The 18,275-nt window shown below is 39.9% G+C and overlaps 1 protein-coding gene across 2 annotated transcripts in view; it reads left to right on the top strand.

The window, feature by feature from the left end:
- The first annotated feature begins 2,357 nt into the window (after window positions 1-2,357).
- Window positions 2,358-18,275, top strand: part of cdkal1 (CDK5 regulatory subunit associated protein 1-like 1) — a 227,002-nt gene continuing 211,084 nt past the window's right edge. Inside the window, exons 1-3 of one of the 2 annotated variants that reach the window (XM_070835216.1) lie at window positions 2,358-2,483; window positions 3,834-3,997; window positions 4,905-5,017. In XM_070835216.1, the coding sequence (XP_070691317.1) occupies window positions 3,840-3,997; window positions 4,905-5,017 (271 nt within the window). In that variant the 5' untranslated portion in view covers window positions 2,358-2,483; window positions 3,834-3,839. Of the gene's footprint in view, window positions 2,484-3,786; window positions 3,998-4,904; window positions 5,018-18,275 lie in introns of both variants that reach the window. The other variant, XM_070835217.1, reaches the window with a different exon arrangement.

Raw genomic sequence — 18,275 nt, 5'->3', positions numbered from 1 at the left:
TCAGCATGTAATAAAGGGCTTATTTTCTCCAGGATATTTAAAAAAAAAAAAATGGAAAAAAAAGGAAAAAAGACAAATAGATCTGTTTTGTAATTGGAGCAAAATCAGTGCAAGCAAGCCATGTTGGTACTAGTCCTGGTGACACTGTCATGTTGTTTAGGGCCACTGAATATTCAGTGGTAAATCAAGAAAAGCCAGCTCGAAGGACATGGGGAACTGAGTGGTGTAGGGATGTGATTTATTTCTCTAAAAGCCTTTGGAAGACCATTGCTGTTCACTTCTAATAGCTTCCTCTTGATTACATCCCTGATAATAACAGAATGCAAACATCTTGTCTGAAACCCTGGCTTTTAAACTAGAGAAACCTGCAGCTGCAGGTGAATTGCTGCTGTTAGTGTTAACTTTTTCCCGATTGATGTGCGCTTGAGTAACTGTGTGTGTAGCATGTGTGAGTAATGTCAAAGATGAAGGTTGCTGAAGAGTAAGCCTGCCATGTGTAAATTGATGTACAGTTTTCTAAACTTTTCAGCGCACAAGGTACTGTAGGCTACCTCCCACCTAATGTTGGACAATAGTAATAGGGCATAGAGGTAAATACCATAGTGTGTATGGATCTTTGAATTCTCTTTTGTCATAGAAGTTACCCTTGTGTTATTTTGATGTGATGTTAGATATTACATTGCATCTTTTCTCTTTTGATGTGTGTGAGATTCCACTCATACCCTGATAAAATTGATAGGCCTTTGCTCTTAAACCGGTCTCATGCAATTTGAATTTGATTATTGGGGTGCACATTTGATGGATGGAAAAGCGGACAAAATTATTGCAATATGTATTTTTTTTATTTTCCATATATTATCTAGTTGTTTTGTTGTGTTTTTTTTTGTAAAATGCAGAGCACCTCTAAGACCCCAAAAGTAGTTCACATTTAATAATGCATGCATGCAGTCATCACTCACAGTTAGCCTATCTGCCCTTTTACTGATCATTAGGAGACATTGCTGTGTCTCTATACACCACTGAACCAGGATCAGTGACTTGTGTCCTCTGCTGAAGTGTGTAGGGGGCTTTGCTTCTGTGACACTGTGTGTCCGTTTTATTTTTGGAATGATGTGAGAGTCGTTGTCATGGTCTCTTTTTTGCTTTTCTGCCAATTTCACTTTGATGGAGTGCACTGAAGTTGAAACAGCATTTCGACTTCGCAAATCAAAATCCAAATGTTAACAGGAACTTCACTCATTCAGCTGAGGGGGGAAATGCATATTCTTTGTCAGCATAACTTTGCTTAAATAGTGCTGGTGAACGAAATTTGAATTTAATGCACAGAAATGCTCTGATTCACAGAACCAATTTTTTCCCAATAGACATATTCACATATGTGTCTTTTATATGTATTTATAGAAAAGTCCAGCTCAATGTTTTCCCCATTTTGGTCACTAACACACAGTTATGCTGTTCTCTAAGACCATTTACATTGGTAATTATATTTTCCTCCATCTATTTCAAGCGACCGGAATCTGGTCACAATATTTTATCCACTTTTACATGATGGAAACATGATTTCTGGAAAGATTGTACCTTTCCATGGGTTTCTAATGGAGTGTGAAAGATTTTTAATGCACCGCTAAAGCTAGTGTCTTTGCCAGTGAGTCTGAAAATGTATTATGGTGGAAATTACAGCTCCATCATTTCCAATGTGTGACACAGATGTGTGATTTGACCTAACATAATAGTGCCTAATATAATTAGGCTAAATGCAGTGTTAACTGTAGTCAAGATTGAAACAGCATTGTTTTTCTTGCAATTTCCCTCTGGCTATTCTTAAGCTGTTACCAAATACAGTATACTGATTCCTAAATATTCTGTAAAGGTTATGTGAAAAGTTAGCTATTTGATAGGAAAGAATTCACTGTAAAATTATATTTCTGACTTTTTCCACTAATCACAGAAAAGAGAGCTGTAATATCACTTTACCTTTTTCTGCAAATGGAAAGCATGGGTGAAAGTATCAGTGTGCTGTTGAATGTTTATGGTAAACTAATGTGATGATTTTTGATGTTTGTTATTCAGTTACATAAGTTTCTTTAACATCTGTTAAATGAGGAATTTGAGTTGTATTTGTTTGGGGGGATGGATGTGTTTTTTTTGTACTCTGGGTGTTTGTAATTGAAAATTTGAATAAAGGCAATATGAATATGGAAATACACGTGTGTGATGTCTTTAATTTGCACTTTGCACAGAGAATAAACTCAGTTCAATAGAATACCACAAATGAATGAAAAAAGATGCAAAGTTCACTCCAGTGTTAAATACGTACGCGTCTGGTTTGTCCCTCCTTGCCTACCGTAAATACGCACAAGTATGGCGGCATGAGAGTCGTGACAGATGTTTTGAAGGTGCATATACTAGTTTTTTACCATTTCTAAAACACTCTTCCCTCGGAAACCGTATTTATTTGAGCTAACAACCACATTGCAAACCAGGTAAGGTATTTATACAATATCTCAAAGGGTCTGCCAGTCCAAAATAAGAGGCACGTGGGTAGTAGCTAACTAATGAGGCTAACCAAGCTAGTAGCTAGCATTCCCATGTTAAACGATCAAAAAATAACCAAATGTTGCTGTTTAACTGTCTAATTAGACATTTCACTGGTGTTTCTCATTTATATCAGTTAGCTTTAATGTTTATCACCTAGCGTGCGTGTGCAGTGAAACTAAGGAAGCGCTGCATCGGTTTGGTAGGTTAGTGAAACTTTAACGCAGTCAACGTCAGCTTTTATTTGATACGCTGGTCAGCTGTATAATTAACGCAGGTGTTAACTGTAATTATGGAGCTATTTATGCAATGTCAGCAACAGTGTCTATGGGGACACTAGTTAGAAAGCCATGTTTATATTTTATGGAATATATAGCAAAACTAGTAAGGAATTAGCCTTGGTTTTCAGTCATTTTAACTTCACACAATGTTAATTTAAGTCTAGGCAACTACTTAAATGTAGGTTTCAGCGGCAGGGTTGCTTGACCTGCTTACTTGGCTGCTTATCAGCAATTTATTTACTGCCACCCATGTAGCTCGATAGCCTATTTCTGTGGCACATTTTTTAAAATATAAATAATGAATAACAACAATGCATCCATACACTGTGGGGACAGCGAGGGATGCTGGAAGACTGAGAAAGCACCAGCTGAAAAGATGAGCTGAAAGTTTCTTTACAAGTTGACCAGGTGGCCTTAATCTATTTCTATGAAGAAGTGAAACTTTCTCTGTTTCTCCCAATTAACTCAGGTGTGTCAGTAGGCACAGGTGCTCCTCTCTAATCAGCACCACGATGTCATATTCACTGACTGATCATTTAGGTTAATGCATTTTTCTACAGACAAGGTAGGAAACATTTAGATTTCATTTGTCTTTCCTCACTAAATTATCCTGACATCACTACTATTAACAACTTTTACTGAAAAGCTTTATCCAAAAATCTCACTCTTCTAGATGAAGTTGATGATATAAAATATCTTGGCTGTTCAAATCACATGCTGTTTGTGTCAAGCCAAGCTTTCAGCAATTTAATGGCCCTGTCTTATCATTTTACCGTATTGCACATTGTTTTGCTATAATTTGCTGAGTGACAGTCAATGTACTTAAGACCTAGACTTAATTTTTCCTTTTGTTTTATCTCATTATTGTGCTTCAGGCAAAAGCGGGGACAAATTGTCAAAATTCATCTTCAACATCAGTTTTTGGTACTTCTGGTTTACTACTCGCAGGTCTCATCTGTGTGAGAGACAGTTTCTAGAGGTAATTCTGTGCTGACCAAGACGCTATCTGGTTTTCAGACCATCATGCCGTCCGCCTGTGACTCTCTAATTGAAGACATTGAGGACATGGTGTCTTCTAGCGACCCCACTCCTCATGAGAGACAGTCGGCTAGAAAGAGTATCATACCGAGGTCCAGAAAGAAAAAAGAGCTTCTGAGCCAGGAGGAGCTTCAAGCTGACAGGTATGTCAAATGTTTGATTTAGTGGTTACAGGTCAGGATGTGAAATTATTGTTGTATTACTTCTGTATACAACATGTTTTAGGCTGATGATGGATAACACAATTCTACATTCCCAGCAAGTCTTCTAGTAGTTAGAGAATTAACTATTTGAAACCAGTAATTTCATGCTTTCACGTTCATCAAATATATCATTAATGTTCTCATTAACACTGAACAAAATGTGGAAAAAAATCTCGGGTAAATTAAAAATGAGGAGTGAGAACAATTTAAGTATCACGCAAATAATAATGCCATATCCAGCTTGTTGTACATGACATTGTTTTATGACATGATTATTTTATTTGAAAAAGGAGGACCAATAACTTCAGACCTAGTGGCGATGGTCATCCTGATGATGCAGGAAAAATTCACATCTGGGGAAAAAACACATTCTGTCGACAGTCAGCAAATCATAGAGCACTTCACTTCCTCTTGTTGATATTTAATTTGCTTTGACACAAATGCCTCATGAAGAATAAATTGATTGGTTGTGCCCATTGTTTGCTACTGGATGTCACATTCCATGAATAATGATGGACAGGTGAAAATGGGAATGGGACATGCCATATCATATCAGATATACATCATATATCATATCATGACACAATACTGCCATCATGGGGACTTTGAGTGACTGCTTTGCCACCAGCCTAAATTAACAGGTTAGGTGTTAAAGCACTAAAGCACTGCAGTCTGTCTCACTTAACTTGGGCAATAAACAAAGGCTGAAGTGGACAAGTCCATATCAGTTGATGTTTCGATGGAGGCTTTAGGGTGTATTTATGAAATGGCACTAGATTTATATATTATTTTGATAATTTCCACACATCCTCTAACAAAATCATATTTCGATGGTGTTCATTTCTAGTTTGATCCCTGGCACCCAAAAAATCTGGATGAAAACGTGGGGCTGTAGTCATAACAACTCAGATGGAGAGTACATGGCTGGACAGCTAGCTGCTAGTGGATACAAGATGACTGGTAAGAGATTATTTTGAAATTATTTTATTGCATTGTTATATCTATTGACTGAGGCCAGTATATAATATTATACAAACAGCAATGGACTACTAATAGACTACTACTAATAGAATATTACTAAGATAACAGGTAGATGGGTAAGTTAGAAGATTGAAGATAAGTAAATAAATGGACACCTGAAATTGTAGAAGTGTATGTGGAACTGATGTCATTATTAGTATTTGAACACAAGGGGGCAGTGTTGCTCTGTGAGGAAGCTGAGCCTTGTGTCTTATTCCAGAGGGAGACTGTTTTGCCTTGAATTGAGGTTCACATGTTGTTTACTGCCCTCAGCAAACTCAACCAAGCAAATGTATTTGATTAAAAAATGGTTAATGTGAAGGTTTGCCAATGGATCGAGTGGAATATGTCCCCAACTTGAAAGGAAAGTTTTTTTTGTTTTATTTCATTTGATTGCAAAACCAGTATGCATGCAGTTTTCATCACTGGGGTTTATGTGATGTAATGGAACATGAAGGAAGAGTGTAGCCAACTAGGTGCTCAAGGAAGGGACCATTATTTAGGAACTAAAAGAGTCTTCTTGGGGGGGGGGGGTGCAGGCGCAGGCAGAAGAAGAAAGTTAATATTAACCCCTTTAGGCATTTCTCTCACCATGGGGTCTCCAAAGCCTTAGAAGGACATTAATCACACACTTCAAAAATGCAGATGTTCTCACTCACTCACAAATAAACACTCACACACACAATTTACTCATGAACACAGGACGATGGTTTCCCCCTCATCTAGTAGTTCTAGCTAGTACCACTAGCTTTCCCACCTTTGTTTTTAACAGTTTTTCTCTCCCTTAAGCTCGTCTCAGGTGCAGCCTGTCTCTCTTTCTCACCCTGAGTCTCCACTTTTTCTCTCACCCTCCCTCTTGACACAAAATCATTTCCTGTGTGAAAGCATGTACTAAGGCTTGACATTTAGTGTGATAATTGTCTTACCTTAGATCTATTTGGACTTGTAATTTAGTGGAACGTTGGCAGTTGTGTTGCAGGAAGTGAGCGTAGTGAAAACCTTTTAATCAGATTCTCAGAGACAGATATGTCTTGTGGGAATATGAAAAAAGTACAAGTAAAGTTTTCCTCAGCAGATATAGATGCATTTATTTTTAGATGGTGTAATGTAATAAACTCTAAGGTAAAAAGGTTAAAGGCAAGGAATTCTTCAGCTCTCTGGATGAGGTTAGTTTCTGTCTTCTTCTCTCTCCTAAAAGTGGTTCCATGACCACACAGGGATCCTGGTTCCAACAAATATTACAGCAGTTTAATGTTATTAGGTTTCAGCTCAACAGAAGTACTCCCAAACTGTTATGAATGCTGTGTTCATGAAAAATGTCACTGCTCTCACCAGTAGTTTACAATACAGACAATTCAATATGAAATTGACAACAAATTGTGTATTCTATTTTATCAACTTTGACAGCTGTCATTTTTGATGATTAGACACATCTGTTGGTGTATGTATGACCGAGACAGAGACACCTAACACTGAAAAACTATAAAAGGGTCAAAAGAAATGGGTTGTACTACTTAAGTTGTTTTAATGTGCTTTCAGGTTGCCTTTGCATATAATTTGCATGAATACATCCATTTGCAAGAGGGTGTGATCGTGTTTCATGTTTTCTTGGGACATTGATACTTGTCTACCTGGTGTGTGTTTACCTTACTGACACCAGGATTAGCTTCTTCTGTGACTGACACTGCTCTGATGAGGTGCTGCAGTCTCTTAACTATCTGTGTGTGTGTGTATGTGTGTGTTTCTTCACACCAGGTTGTATTGACGTTGTGAGCATAGCACAGAAATAACAACATGGTTGCTGCTGACAAAGATTTATGCATAGGTGTATAAATGTTTATCAGTCAAGTGCCTTCGCAAGCACACGTTTTTGTGTCTGCATGTGTCCTGCAGGTAATCGCTTAGCAAAAGAGCAGCCCTCTGTTATTTACCACATCAATTAATCTGATTTTTTTTTTTACCCTAGCTCAGAGAAGCCTTGATCCTTCACAGATGAAGCGTCATAATACCTTCAGCCTTGCTGTCTCTTTCTCTCTCTCACTCCCTTCTCAACAAAGTACTTTAAAGGTCAGCGTCTTACTGCTATAGCTAAAGGATTTGTTTGGTTTCTGTCTCCCTCTTCTCTGCTTTTTATCTGTCTTTTTCTCTTTGTTTGCTTCCCTCTCTCTCTCTCATTCTGTCCTTTCCCTCTTGCATCACGTTTTTTCCCCTCTCTCCATCTTTGAGTGCGAGTATCTTCGCACATCCTTTTTCACTCTGCAATTGGTGGAAGGAGAAATTACCTGTCATGGCCAGAATCAGGGGAGATTACACTCAGGACAGTTGGTGATTGTTTTGAATGGTATTGTATGGAATACACCGCACTTGTCTAGAATGGCATGAAATTGCTGGGAGCGCATTGTAGAGAGTGGAATAGTCTGGAATGACAAGGACGCAATTGAGCTCCAGAAGGGTGTAGTGTCTAGTCTTGGGCCAGACTGAACATGAGGACCTCGAGCAGGTTGAACATTATCATTTTGGGTGTCAGAATATCATATATTTCTCCAAAAAAGCTGTTGAAAAGGATGATATCATACTAATATAAGACTGATGCCTCCTGTAGCGCCTGTCGTGATGTGATCTGCAGAGTTTACTGGAAGAGTGTGGACAAAGGCAGAGCTTCGACTGCTCTAAAAACATGACATCACCTTCTCCCTCTCCCTCTCATCTTTCCTGCCTGTTTTCTCTCTTTCACACCCCCTGTCCTCCCATGTGCCTCTTTCACCCCCGCCAACTCTATCTTTCTTTCTTTCTTTCTTAAACTATGACATCACCTGGTGTGAGGCGTAGTAGCAGTTCTTATATTGGCCTCTAGGTGGCAGCCTTGGCTCATGGGAAGACCCTTTTGTTGAAAGAATACATCTCTGCAATATCAGGATGAGGTCATCCTTCTGAAAAAAACCCACTCTGTATTCTCATTCATAGTTTTAAAAGTTGTAACTTTCAGCTGTTGAAGGTTACACATGATCTCATGTGATCATTATGTTAATAGGATGGAGCCAGCTTTGTAATTAACCTGAAGTCAAAATAATGTCACACTGTAAGATATCATGTGGACTTTTACAAAACAAAAGCCTTGTCGATTTTAAGGTTTAATATAAAATAGCTCTAGGTTAAAAACACTGGTTGACTTTGTTTGGATGAAAGGGACCACTCCTTGTTCTTCAGCTGGAGAGCATCTTTACACGGACATGCAGTCTTTTTGTCTAAATATCTAAGACGAGTATTTTTTCACATCAGATGTTTGAATTCATAGAGTCACAGTTTATTGTAATTCTGAACAATCTGAAAAGACAATGTCTTAATTCTTCCTTGAGTTTTTTAGTGATCTGCTTTACTTCGGTGAGACAACAACCTGTGTCTCTGCTCTGCTTTCATTGTCTCCACTCTAGTTCTGCTGCCTGTTATTCAACCTGGCTATTCGTCCTCAGTTGCTGTTCCTCTGTACATCCAAAGAGGGCACTGTTTACCCATAATAGTACACTGATACAAACCACATTTGAGCAGAGGAGCAATGTGCCAAATAGTGACTTCATAGAAAGGCAAGTATGCTCACACATAGGCGTGTGCACGCACGCGATCATTCATGCATGCTCGTATTCACGCACACACTTTCACGCACACCCACCCACCCTTCATGGAAAGTCACACCAGGATATTTTGATTGTTTTTGGCTACTCTCCTCCCCTCCCAATCTCCTCTCTGCCAGCCACACACGCACACACACAGCACTTCAGTTATGATTTTACATACCGGTTAGGCAAAGTGACTCCCTGGTACACAATGTCAGCCAAATCAGTCGCTCTCAGTTCCTGGTTTAGACACAGACGGTTGGAGGATATGAGAGAGGGTGTGAGCTGTTTTGACAAAATGATTCAAGCACCTTATTGATCAGCAGGTATTACAGGAGTTGCTAAGGAAAGAAAATTCCAGACATGTTGCGTACAATGTACTGTGCCTTTTAGGCAATGAAATGCTTTGAAATTATGATTAATATGAAATGCATCATTGGCTTTTAAACAAAGATAGATGGATTACAGGAATCATGTTATACTTTTATCACTAAATGCATTTTGTTTCATTTGAAAAACGCTTCATTTGAAACGCTCAGTTCCGTATGGCAGGAAAAAAACATCAGCAACCACAGCATACATGTATACTGAAAGAATAAACATATATAATATAGAATTGAAGTTGCATTTTACTGGCATAATGGGTATGTGACATTTGCAGTCAATCAAATAATTTTTTTAAATGAAATTTGTAATTAACAATATTTGGAAATTTAGGCTGAAACGTTGTTGAACTGATGTGATTCAGCTCATACTGCATTCGTGTTACAAGCGCTTCTGCTCTGTGTGATTGTATTACATCACTGTAGAGTATTCTCACTCTGAGTGTGTGTGTACCTTGCATACATGCCGTCTCATTCATAAATCGGAGTGTGTGGGGATCTTCTGATTGGCTTACTGTGTGCTACGCAACATTACACGGCGCAATGTTATAGCCAATGAAAACTTACAATGTTCTCTCTGACTCCACCTCTCACATATACACACACACACGCAAGCACACACTGCCAGCTCACATACACACATTTGCTCTTCTCACACACAGTTGCAGACGTGATGGTAATTGATATTGTTCAGGCAAAGTGTGTGAGAGAGTTGAGTTTTTGACAGCTGTCATTCTGCAAGATTAGACATATCACCTGGTGTGCATCTGCATGTGAGAGACTCTCTATGCTCGCTCCTTTCTACTATGTCGCCACTGTGTGTGCCAGACAGTCCCACTTTGCTGATTGAGAGAGGAAAGTGATGTAAGGAAAGACGAGAGGAAGAGACAGCGGGGAAGAGAGGAGGGTGCTGGGATGAAGGGCACAGCCGACAGAGACAGATGCACTTGAAGCCAAAATCAGCCAAAACCACGGTCGGAAAAAGGGAGGCGAACAGGGAGGGCAGTATGCTGCCAGGGAAAATGAACTGGACTCTGGCAAATGTGCAGAAAATGTGGAAACAGAAAGATGGATAGATGGAAGAACTGTGGAATGCTGAAAGGCTCAGTAAGGTGAAGAGACAAGAGGGAAGTGGTTTGAGGAACAGTCGCTGGCAGCAATAGACATAAATCAAGTGACATAGTTGTGAGAGCAGATCTGCGAAAATTTAGATATTTAATATTTTAAACACAGCATCTACATTTGAATTTAATATATTAAATATAATACTCTCTGAACAGCCATTTGACAGGTAGACAGGCTGTTAATATGTAGATATGGATATGTAAATATTAGTCCAGAGGCATGAGGGTTAAATAGTTTTGAATATTAAATTTGTCATTTTGCAAAACAGGTGCTGTTCCTTGTATGGGAAGTGTTTCAATTTCTTACTTACTATACTTTGTCAGAATAGCTCACTGCTTGTTTTCTAACTTTGTGTGGGACTGGAACTGTAATAGTTTCCGTTGTCAATGTATAGAACTAATATTTTTTAAATTATGTATGAGTGGCTTTAACAGAGCAAAACTGTTAAAATGATAATGCGGTTCGGCCTACTCCTATCTCTGTAAAATATAACACACACTCTCTCACTCACACACACACACACACACACACACAGCTTGGGATCACTCTAATCTCCTGGCCTCTAAATGGTTACACTTGACTGCCTAGACTCATGGGTCTATTTGTAGGACTTAGGACAAATTCAAAGCCATGGAAACTGTGTGTGTGTGTGTGTGTGTGTGTTTTGGTGATCCTACAAGGTGACCCACATGTAGGCAGCACCCAGTAACCATTTAGAGGCCATGGGATTAGGAACCCCACTGATTCCAGCCTTGAGATTCCCTTGAGGGAACTTTGGATAGTGGAGGAGAAGGGAAACGAGATGGCTTGAGGAAAAGACGGATCACTGCTCAATCTAATCCACTGATTACTCTTTGGAAAGTAATTTTGACAGCAACTAACCTGATGAGAACCGCCTTTGCATCAAGAAATTGTCATGGTGGTTGCAAACCACAGAATCAGTCTTGGAGATCGATTGGTGTCGTCTTTTTTTGCCTTTTTTAGACAGACAACCACATTACTACTTGAGTGATGTAAGGGATAATGCCTGATGAGGTGTCCATTATCAAGACTTATGACGAGTTTAATGACAGGAGGCTGAGAACCCTCCTCTGTGGAGAGCATTATCCCACTTATACCATGGTCACTTCACAAAGAAGACCATTCATTTATATTTTCCTGTGCTTTGCAATCAAAATATCTTTCACAATCCATAACTTTGTTTCCCTGGGCAACACCTGAGTGCTTGCCTAATACCTGGAACAATCATCACCAATTGTTATTGTTTTGTTCACTACTCCAGTAAATTGGACAAAGCTTAGATCTGACTTCAATAGTTCAATTCAATTTATATGTATTGCCCAATATCACAACAGAGTTGTCTCACAGTGCTTTACAAAGTTCACTGAAATAAACAAGTGTAAGAGAACAAACAATCTAATAAGGAGTCCAGCAGTCGATGAGGCCAATGGATCAGTCCGGTGGATCAGTCCGAGGCATCACCTGCCCTTTATGACCCTCCTTCTTCGGGAAGGAAAAACTCGAGAAACCTCCGGGAGCACCACAATGAAGGAGAGATCCAGCTCCCAAGGACGGACAGGCTGTAGCCTTGGACAGACGCACATCCATTGGCTGGTGGAGAACCACATCAGCGGGACCAGGACCAGGATCCATAGGAACCAGGGAACCACATCAGCAGAACCAGGACCAGGATTCACAGGAACCAGAGAACCACATCAGCGGGACCAGGACCAGGACCCACAGGAACCAGAGAACCACATCAGCAGGGCCAGGACCAGGATCCACAGGATCAACAGGAACCTGAGAGATGAGAAAGCACAGAAAGGCTCCAGGGAAGGTAGCAAGTTAGAGGCAGACATTTGACTGACATGAGACATAACGATGGAGAGGAAGAGGAGGATAGAGAATAGAGGAGCTCAGTGCAACATAGAAGTCCCCCAGCAGTCTGAGCCTATAGCAGCATAACTAGGGGCTGGTCTAAGGCCTGAGCCAGCCCTTAAATATAAGCCTTATCAAAAAGGAAGGTTTTTAGTCTACTCTTAAATGTAGAGAGGGTGTCTGCCCCCCGAACCCAAACTGGAAGGAGGTTCCACAGGAGAGGAGCCTGATAGCTGAAGGCTCTGCCTCCTGCACTACTTTTGGAGACTCTGGGAGCCACCAGTAGGCCTGCATTCTGGGAGCGCAGTGCTCTAGTGGGGTAGTACGGTACTATAAGCTCTTTAAGATATGATGGAGCCTGACCCTTAAGAACCTTGTAGGTGAGGAGAAGGATTTTAAACTCTATTCTAGATTTTACTGGAAGCCAATGAAGAGAAGCCAGTACAGGAGAAATGTGGTCTCTTCTTTTAGTTCTCGTCAGAACACGAGCAGCAGCGTTCTGGACCAGCTGGAGAGTCTTTAAGGACTTATTGGGGCAGCCTGATAATAATGAGTTACAATAGTCCAACCTAGAAGTGACAAATGCATGGACCAATTTTTCTGCATCATCAGTGGATATGATGGGCCTGATTTTGGCAATATTACGTAGATGGAAAAAGGCAGTTCTAGAAATTTGTTTAATATGGGAGTTGAAGGACAAATCCTGATCAAATAAGACTCCCAGATTCCTCACAGTGGAGCTGGAGGCCAGATTAATGCCGTCCAGAGCAGTTATGGTAGTAGAAAAGCTCTCTCTGAGGTGTCTGGGGCCAAGCCTGTCTGCTTTACAAACAGTAAATATAATTTGACACTATGCTTACCAACAAGACTAGCTGGCTAACCAATTATTTTCTCAAATTCCCAAATCCATATCAAGATTTTCAGAAACAAATGGTAGCATTTCTGTGATATAGTGTAAAATTAAGTTTGGAGGAGCCATGCACTTCCTGCAGCTTGCGTGTTACATTTGCTGTCCTGTGGTGTCCAGAGAACAAGACACTAAAGGACTGCACTCACAGTTAGAAATTAGTTGGACTTAAACGGAGACTTTGAGTGCATCCCTGTTGCTGTTGATACTCATTTTGTATAGCTAGCGCATTATTTTGGAACAGTGAACAGACAGCTTGACTGGAACTACTAGATATTACACATCTACATCATATTTCGATGTTCGATTGTCGTATTCACTCAGACTATGGCATAATGGTAAATAAGTTTAAATAATATTGATTTTAAAACAACATGACCTGTGTCTGTTGTATGAATGCCTAAAGGATGACCACTAGTGATAATAAGGAACTCCAGGATGGGAACAATGATTACTCTTCCCTGGGATTCATTTCTCCAATGATAGAAAGATCTCCCTTAGTGCCAGTAGCACTTCTCATATGTGAGGTTTAGGAGGCAGGAAAGAGAATTACAGTCTACTGAAGGAGAGGCCACTCCTTGTTCCTCTGAGAAATAACAAAAAACCAGAACAAACGGATTCCCCAAAGGTTGGCGATATCCTACTCTTGTTTCTCAAACCAGGAAGAAGCGGGAAAAATTGGAGAGGAAGACAAATGGAAGCAAGAATCAAGGTTCTAGTCTTCCCTCTGTCCATTCATTTGTTCACTTGCACTTTCATTTCTCTGATGAAGAAAGCTAGAGATAAATGAAGGGAGAAGGTGGATAGGAGTCCCCTTTGCTGCTTTCCTCTTGAGGACGGAAGCGTATTCCCTATTCCCAGCAGAAGCCAGCCAGCCAGTCGACCCCCTGTTATCCCAGGAATACCGCCAGCATTCCATGGGGATTGGGAATACCCTGAAGGAATATAATGGGAATATCATTGAGGGGATGTGAGTAATAGGATAAGGCAAGAGCCAAGGGAATGGTGTACGGGTGGAGGGGATTGAAGAAGGGAGGGACTAGGAAACAAGGAGGATAGGAGGTTGTCTGGAAAGGGAATGAGGGCTGAAGCCAGCTTTTGCTCACATCCAAAGCTTAAATCAAAGGAGGGAGTTGATGCACTCTGGCAGCAGAGGTGGCTTAATGGCAAAAAATGAGAGCTAATGGCCTACAGATTGACAGTTCAAATCTGAGACCAGATGTCCTCATTGCAAAGGAGATTGAAGAAGTGATGCTTTTCCTTCTCTTCAACAAGTTGCATCAGGTGCCATTTAACAAGGCATTTAACCCCCAGCGTCTCAGCCTGAGCTGCTCAGTGGGCACCATGACAACATGCCTGTGGATAGGTTGGGCAGCTCCCAGTTGTGTGTATGTAACCTACCCTCCATTGCCCCTGTCTTGCCAGTCCCTATCTATTAATATGAATGCAAATATGAGCGTTTTCTACGGAAACTGTGGTGCTTAAAGATGAAGTGTTTTGGCTAATAAAATTGGATGCATCCCACTGACAGTGTTTATGTATGGTACAGTAGGTACACAGAGAAGTGGCCTAATGTTAAATTGTTCTGTATTTTAGAGGGGCTATGCCTTTTTGGTAACAATTAACAACTGCCCTTTTGGCTTTTTTTCTATTTATGGTTATTGCATTAAATGCTTTAATTTGGTTTTGATCATTTTCTATTTCACATTACAAGACTCATTACAGTATCGGGTACCCTTTAACAAGGTATTTAACTTCAGTTTGTCAGATTTTATTTTGAATGAATTTTGATTTCTCCTACTAAGAAGTAAAGTATGTGTAGCCGAAGCTTTATATAGCTTTACTCCTGTTTAAATAATGTGTTGAAAACATCTGCACGTGTGGCCTGTAAAGAATTTTACCTTCTGTAGGAACAAATGAGTTTTGCTGTGGGTACCATAGAAATAACATATCTTTGCTATATCACCCATTCTTCAACCTAGAGCTATACAAGTGTTCATTAGGGTCATCGCACAAATTGAGTTTTATTCACGTAATTTGACAGAACAATCTGTCCTAATTTCAAAATGCCAGTGTTTTTACATGTTTTAGTTGCATGTCTTCATTTGTTCAGTGGAGTGATGTCAATGACTCAATTAGATTTCCTTTCTTGGAGGACAAACAGCGTGATACAGCACAGGACTCCTTGGCAGTAAAGCTAAAAAGACAAAAGCAAGAGTCTCTATATTGTTTGACATTTGACAACTCATTGTCACTTTCTCTGTTTTTGAATAATTAGCTTGTCTCTTATTTTACAAGCTGAAAGAGACTTTTTTGTCTTTCACACTTCTAATTTGTCCCCTCTGCTTTATTTTCCCTGTCATCTTGACTCCACAAGGAAAACAAATGTAATTTCTCTCATGAAGAGGAAATGAAAGCTTGAAAGACATTAGTAATTAATGTGGCATCTCAGGGTGTTGGTGTGGGTGGAGAAAGTGTGTGGGTGACATATGAATAAAAAGCAAAGGAGTCTAGAGTTAGGCATTCAAGGACATGTAGTAAATGACTTTTCAAGGCCCCCTTTGAGGTTTTTCTCTCTCCCTCTCTTCCCTTTGGCCCTTTTTGTGTTGTTTTGGAAGATAACCCCTACTTTCTGTCTGGGTGTTCAATGTGCAGCCATTACTTGCTGACCGCTCGCTGAAATGGAAAGCAGGGGTGACCTGTATCGCTGTGTGTGGATCTTCATATGAGGCCACCTGCTGAAATGAAAGCACCGGCTACCTGTGAATGAGGAGAGAAAAGTGTGAGCAGGAGTGTTTGTGTGTCTCATGAATTTATGAGTTTTGTGAAGACCCAGTAGGAAATTTTAACAAAAGAATAAAGCAGTGCCTGAACAAGACTGTGTGTGAAATGTCCTTTGTGATAAATTAATTCTACATGTGTCTCTGTCTGATCTCTCCTTCATACATATAAATGAATCAGCTATGCGCTAGATTTCCATGTGAGAGCACAGATATTAGATAAAGTGGATTTAAAAGCCGCAGATGATTTGAGCAGTGGGTTTAATTTGAATCATCATCGGACAAAGTAACCTTGATCAACAAGCAGAAAAGATGACTTGACTGGAAGCATCGGCAGGACCTTGCTTGACCAGAGAAATTTTGAATGAATATAAGTGTGTGCGTGCGTGGTCATCCACAGGTTATAGGCCTAATAGCTTGTCTGCTGTCCACTCTGCAAAGCAGAGTGTGGACAAGTAATAATTGAGCTTGATTGTGCTCATGTGTATTTGTGCACAGAAACTTTTGTACTCTCAAGCTAGTTAACCACTTCTAATTCACTCGTATTTTCGGACAGTTATTTGGTGCTGTCTTTCTTTTAACCGCTCTCATCCTGTAGTTATATTAGCAGTATAGATCGATACAGGGAAAAGTTAACAGTGTAAATACAGGTACTGTTTAGCCAGCAAAGAGATCGATAGCTACGTATTGATTAAGCATTAAGTGTGGCCACAAGTCATTTCCTGGCCGTCTGTGTGTGTGTGTGTGTGTCTGCGATGGGAAATGAATTCTTTTGGAAGTGTTTGGTCTCTAAAAAAGGAAAAGAGGTTATTTTTATTGTTACTTTTAGTTAGGGTTAGGATTTATTCTGTGCTTCTGTTTCTGTGTCTCATTTGTGCTCCACATTCAGTGACTGGATCAAACGCATAAGCAAACAAATACATGCACATACAGAAATGTGTGAAGTTTATTGATAATCCGAGGCTTTCCACATGGCAGACAGATGGCTCTTCTAATCTTCCAGACAGACACTGCCTTTTGATATCTGATCTGATCTGATCTGATCTGATGAATGCTCTGTGTGTGTGTGTGTGTGTGTGTGTGGTTTCCAAGGATGAACTCAATAAATCTGTCCTCAGAAGTCCCCTGCTGACTTGTGTATGAGCGTGGTTCTTCAGCCTTTTGTCGTGTGTAACTTATTTTACAGTTGCGGTTTGAATGTAGCCGTACTCCTGTCATCACAAGACTGTGGTTGATAGTTGATCAATGGTTGACCAGGACTGTTATGACAAACCTATATTTCATTTTTCCTGTTTTTGGATCACACATCAGTCATTCTTGGGTATACTGAGTTTATAAATGAAATTATGTGCATATTTATAAATTTTGTTCTTGGACTGTACAATGAAAAGGAAGAGGGAGGAAGAGAATGGGTGGCCTGGAAAACGGGTCATTTTGATCCTGATCTCAAGAAGTTGCACGATTAAGAAGCCCTGCACATATTTGCTCTTGCTTTTAACCTTTAAAGCAGATGAACAATATTTAACTGTTTCTCTTCCTTTATCTCACTATACTCAATGTTTCTGCCTAAGGTAATGTGTGTAGGTAAAAACTGCAAAATCTGAGTCCATGCAGTGGGCATGCTACCCCTTGCATGTCTATGAATCTACACAATGAAGAAGCCTTTGCATCTTCTTCATCTAATAAGTTCACTACTTCATCTTGTTGCTCACAAATCACAAGCTGCAAAGTATATTCAGCCATTATTGTTATTTTTGTTTTTTGATCTGCTCATGTTTTTTGAACCTTGTGAGAGATGTAGTATCTGTTTTTTTTTTTTTTTTTTGCCTCTTTTCATTCAAACTGACAGAAGTTCAGAAAAATGCCTGAAGAATCTACTAATGCTAATGTTAGTTTTCTGGTATAACAGTCTCTGTGTTGCATTAAAAGCCACTACGCCTTCAATTTACAACAGATTTACTGTGAAACAAACGCAGAAGGAGTTGACTTATTATCATCAGTAGCTTTAAGCATCAAAATGATTTCAGCACAGAAAATGGCTTATGCAGGATAGAAACAACGTGACAATGCTGTTCGCGAGACAGGATGACTGCAAATGATGATAAATAAGTCAATATGATGCAAAGATGGTTTGTTCTTTTGCTAAAAATTCAGGTGCAGTGCAGTGTTGCAGAAACACTTTTTTCCAATTTACCAGATCGCTGAAGTGCTGAAAGCAACATCGCCCTTGCTATGTGAACTCCACACTTTGCCTAAGTGTCATGGCGTGAAGTGCATTGATACGTTGCTGTCTGACTACCTGTCTCAGTGGACTGTAATACGCTCGCAGCATGATTGTCTCAGCTTGATTTAGGTTCTCTGACCTGATATCTGATTAAAGAGACTCGGTTGTGTGTAGGAGCTGGATTAGCATATAAAAAGACAGTGACAGGACATCAGATAATTCTGATGCCATCTGTTTTCAGTGGAATTTGTTAGAGGAGCAGGATGTCGAGGTAGCACACACAGAAAAAC

The sequence above is a fragment of the Pempheris klunzingeri genome, chromosome 8 (genome assembly GCF_042242105.1).
Source record: "Pempheris klunzingeri isolate RE-2024b chromosome 8, fPemKlu1.hap1, whole genome shotgun sequence".
Lineage (NCBI taxonomy): Eukaryota > Metazoa > Chordata > Actinopteri > Acropomatiformes > Pempheridae > Pempheris > Pempheris klunzingeri.
Note: the sequence above shows the minus strand (reverse complement) of the source record. Positions and strands in the feature narration are given on the sequence as shown.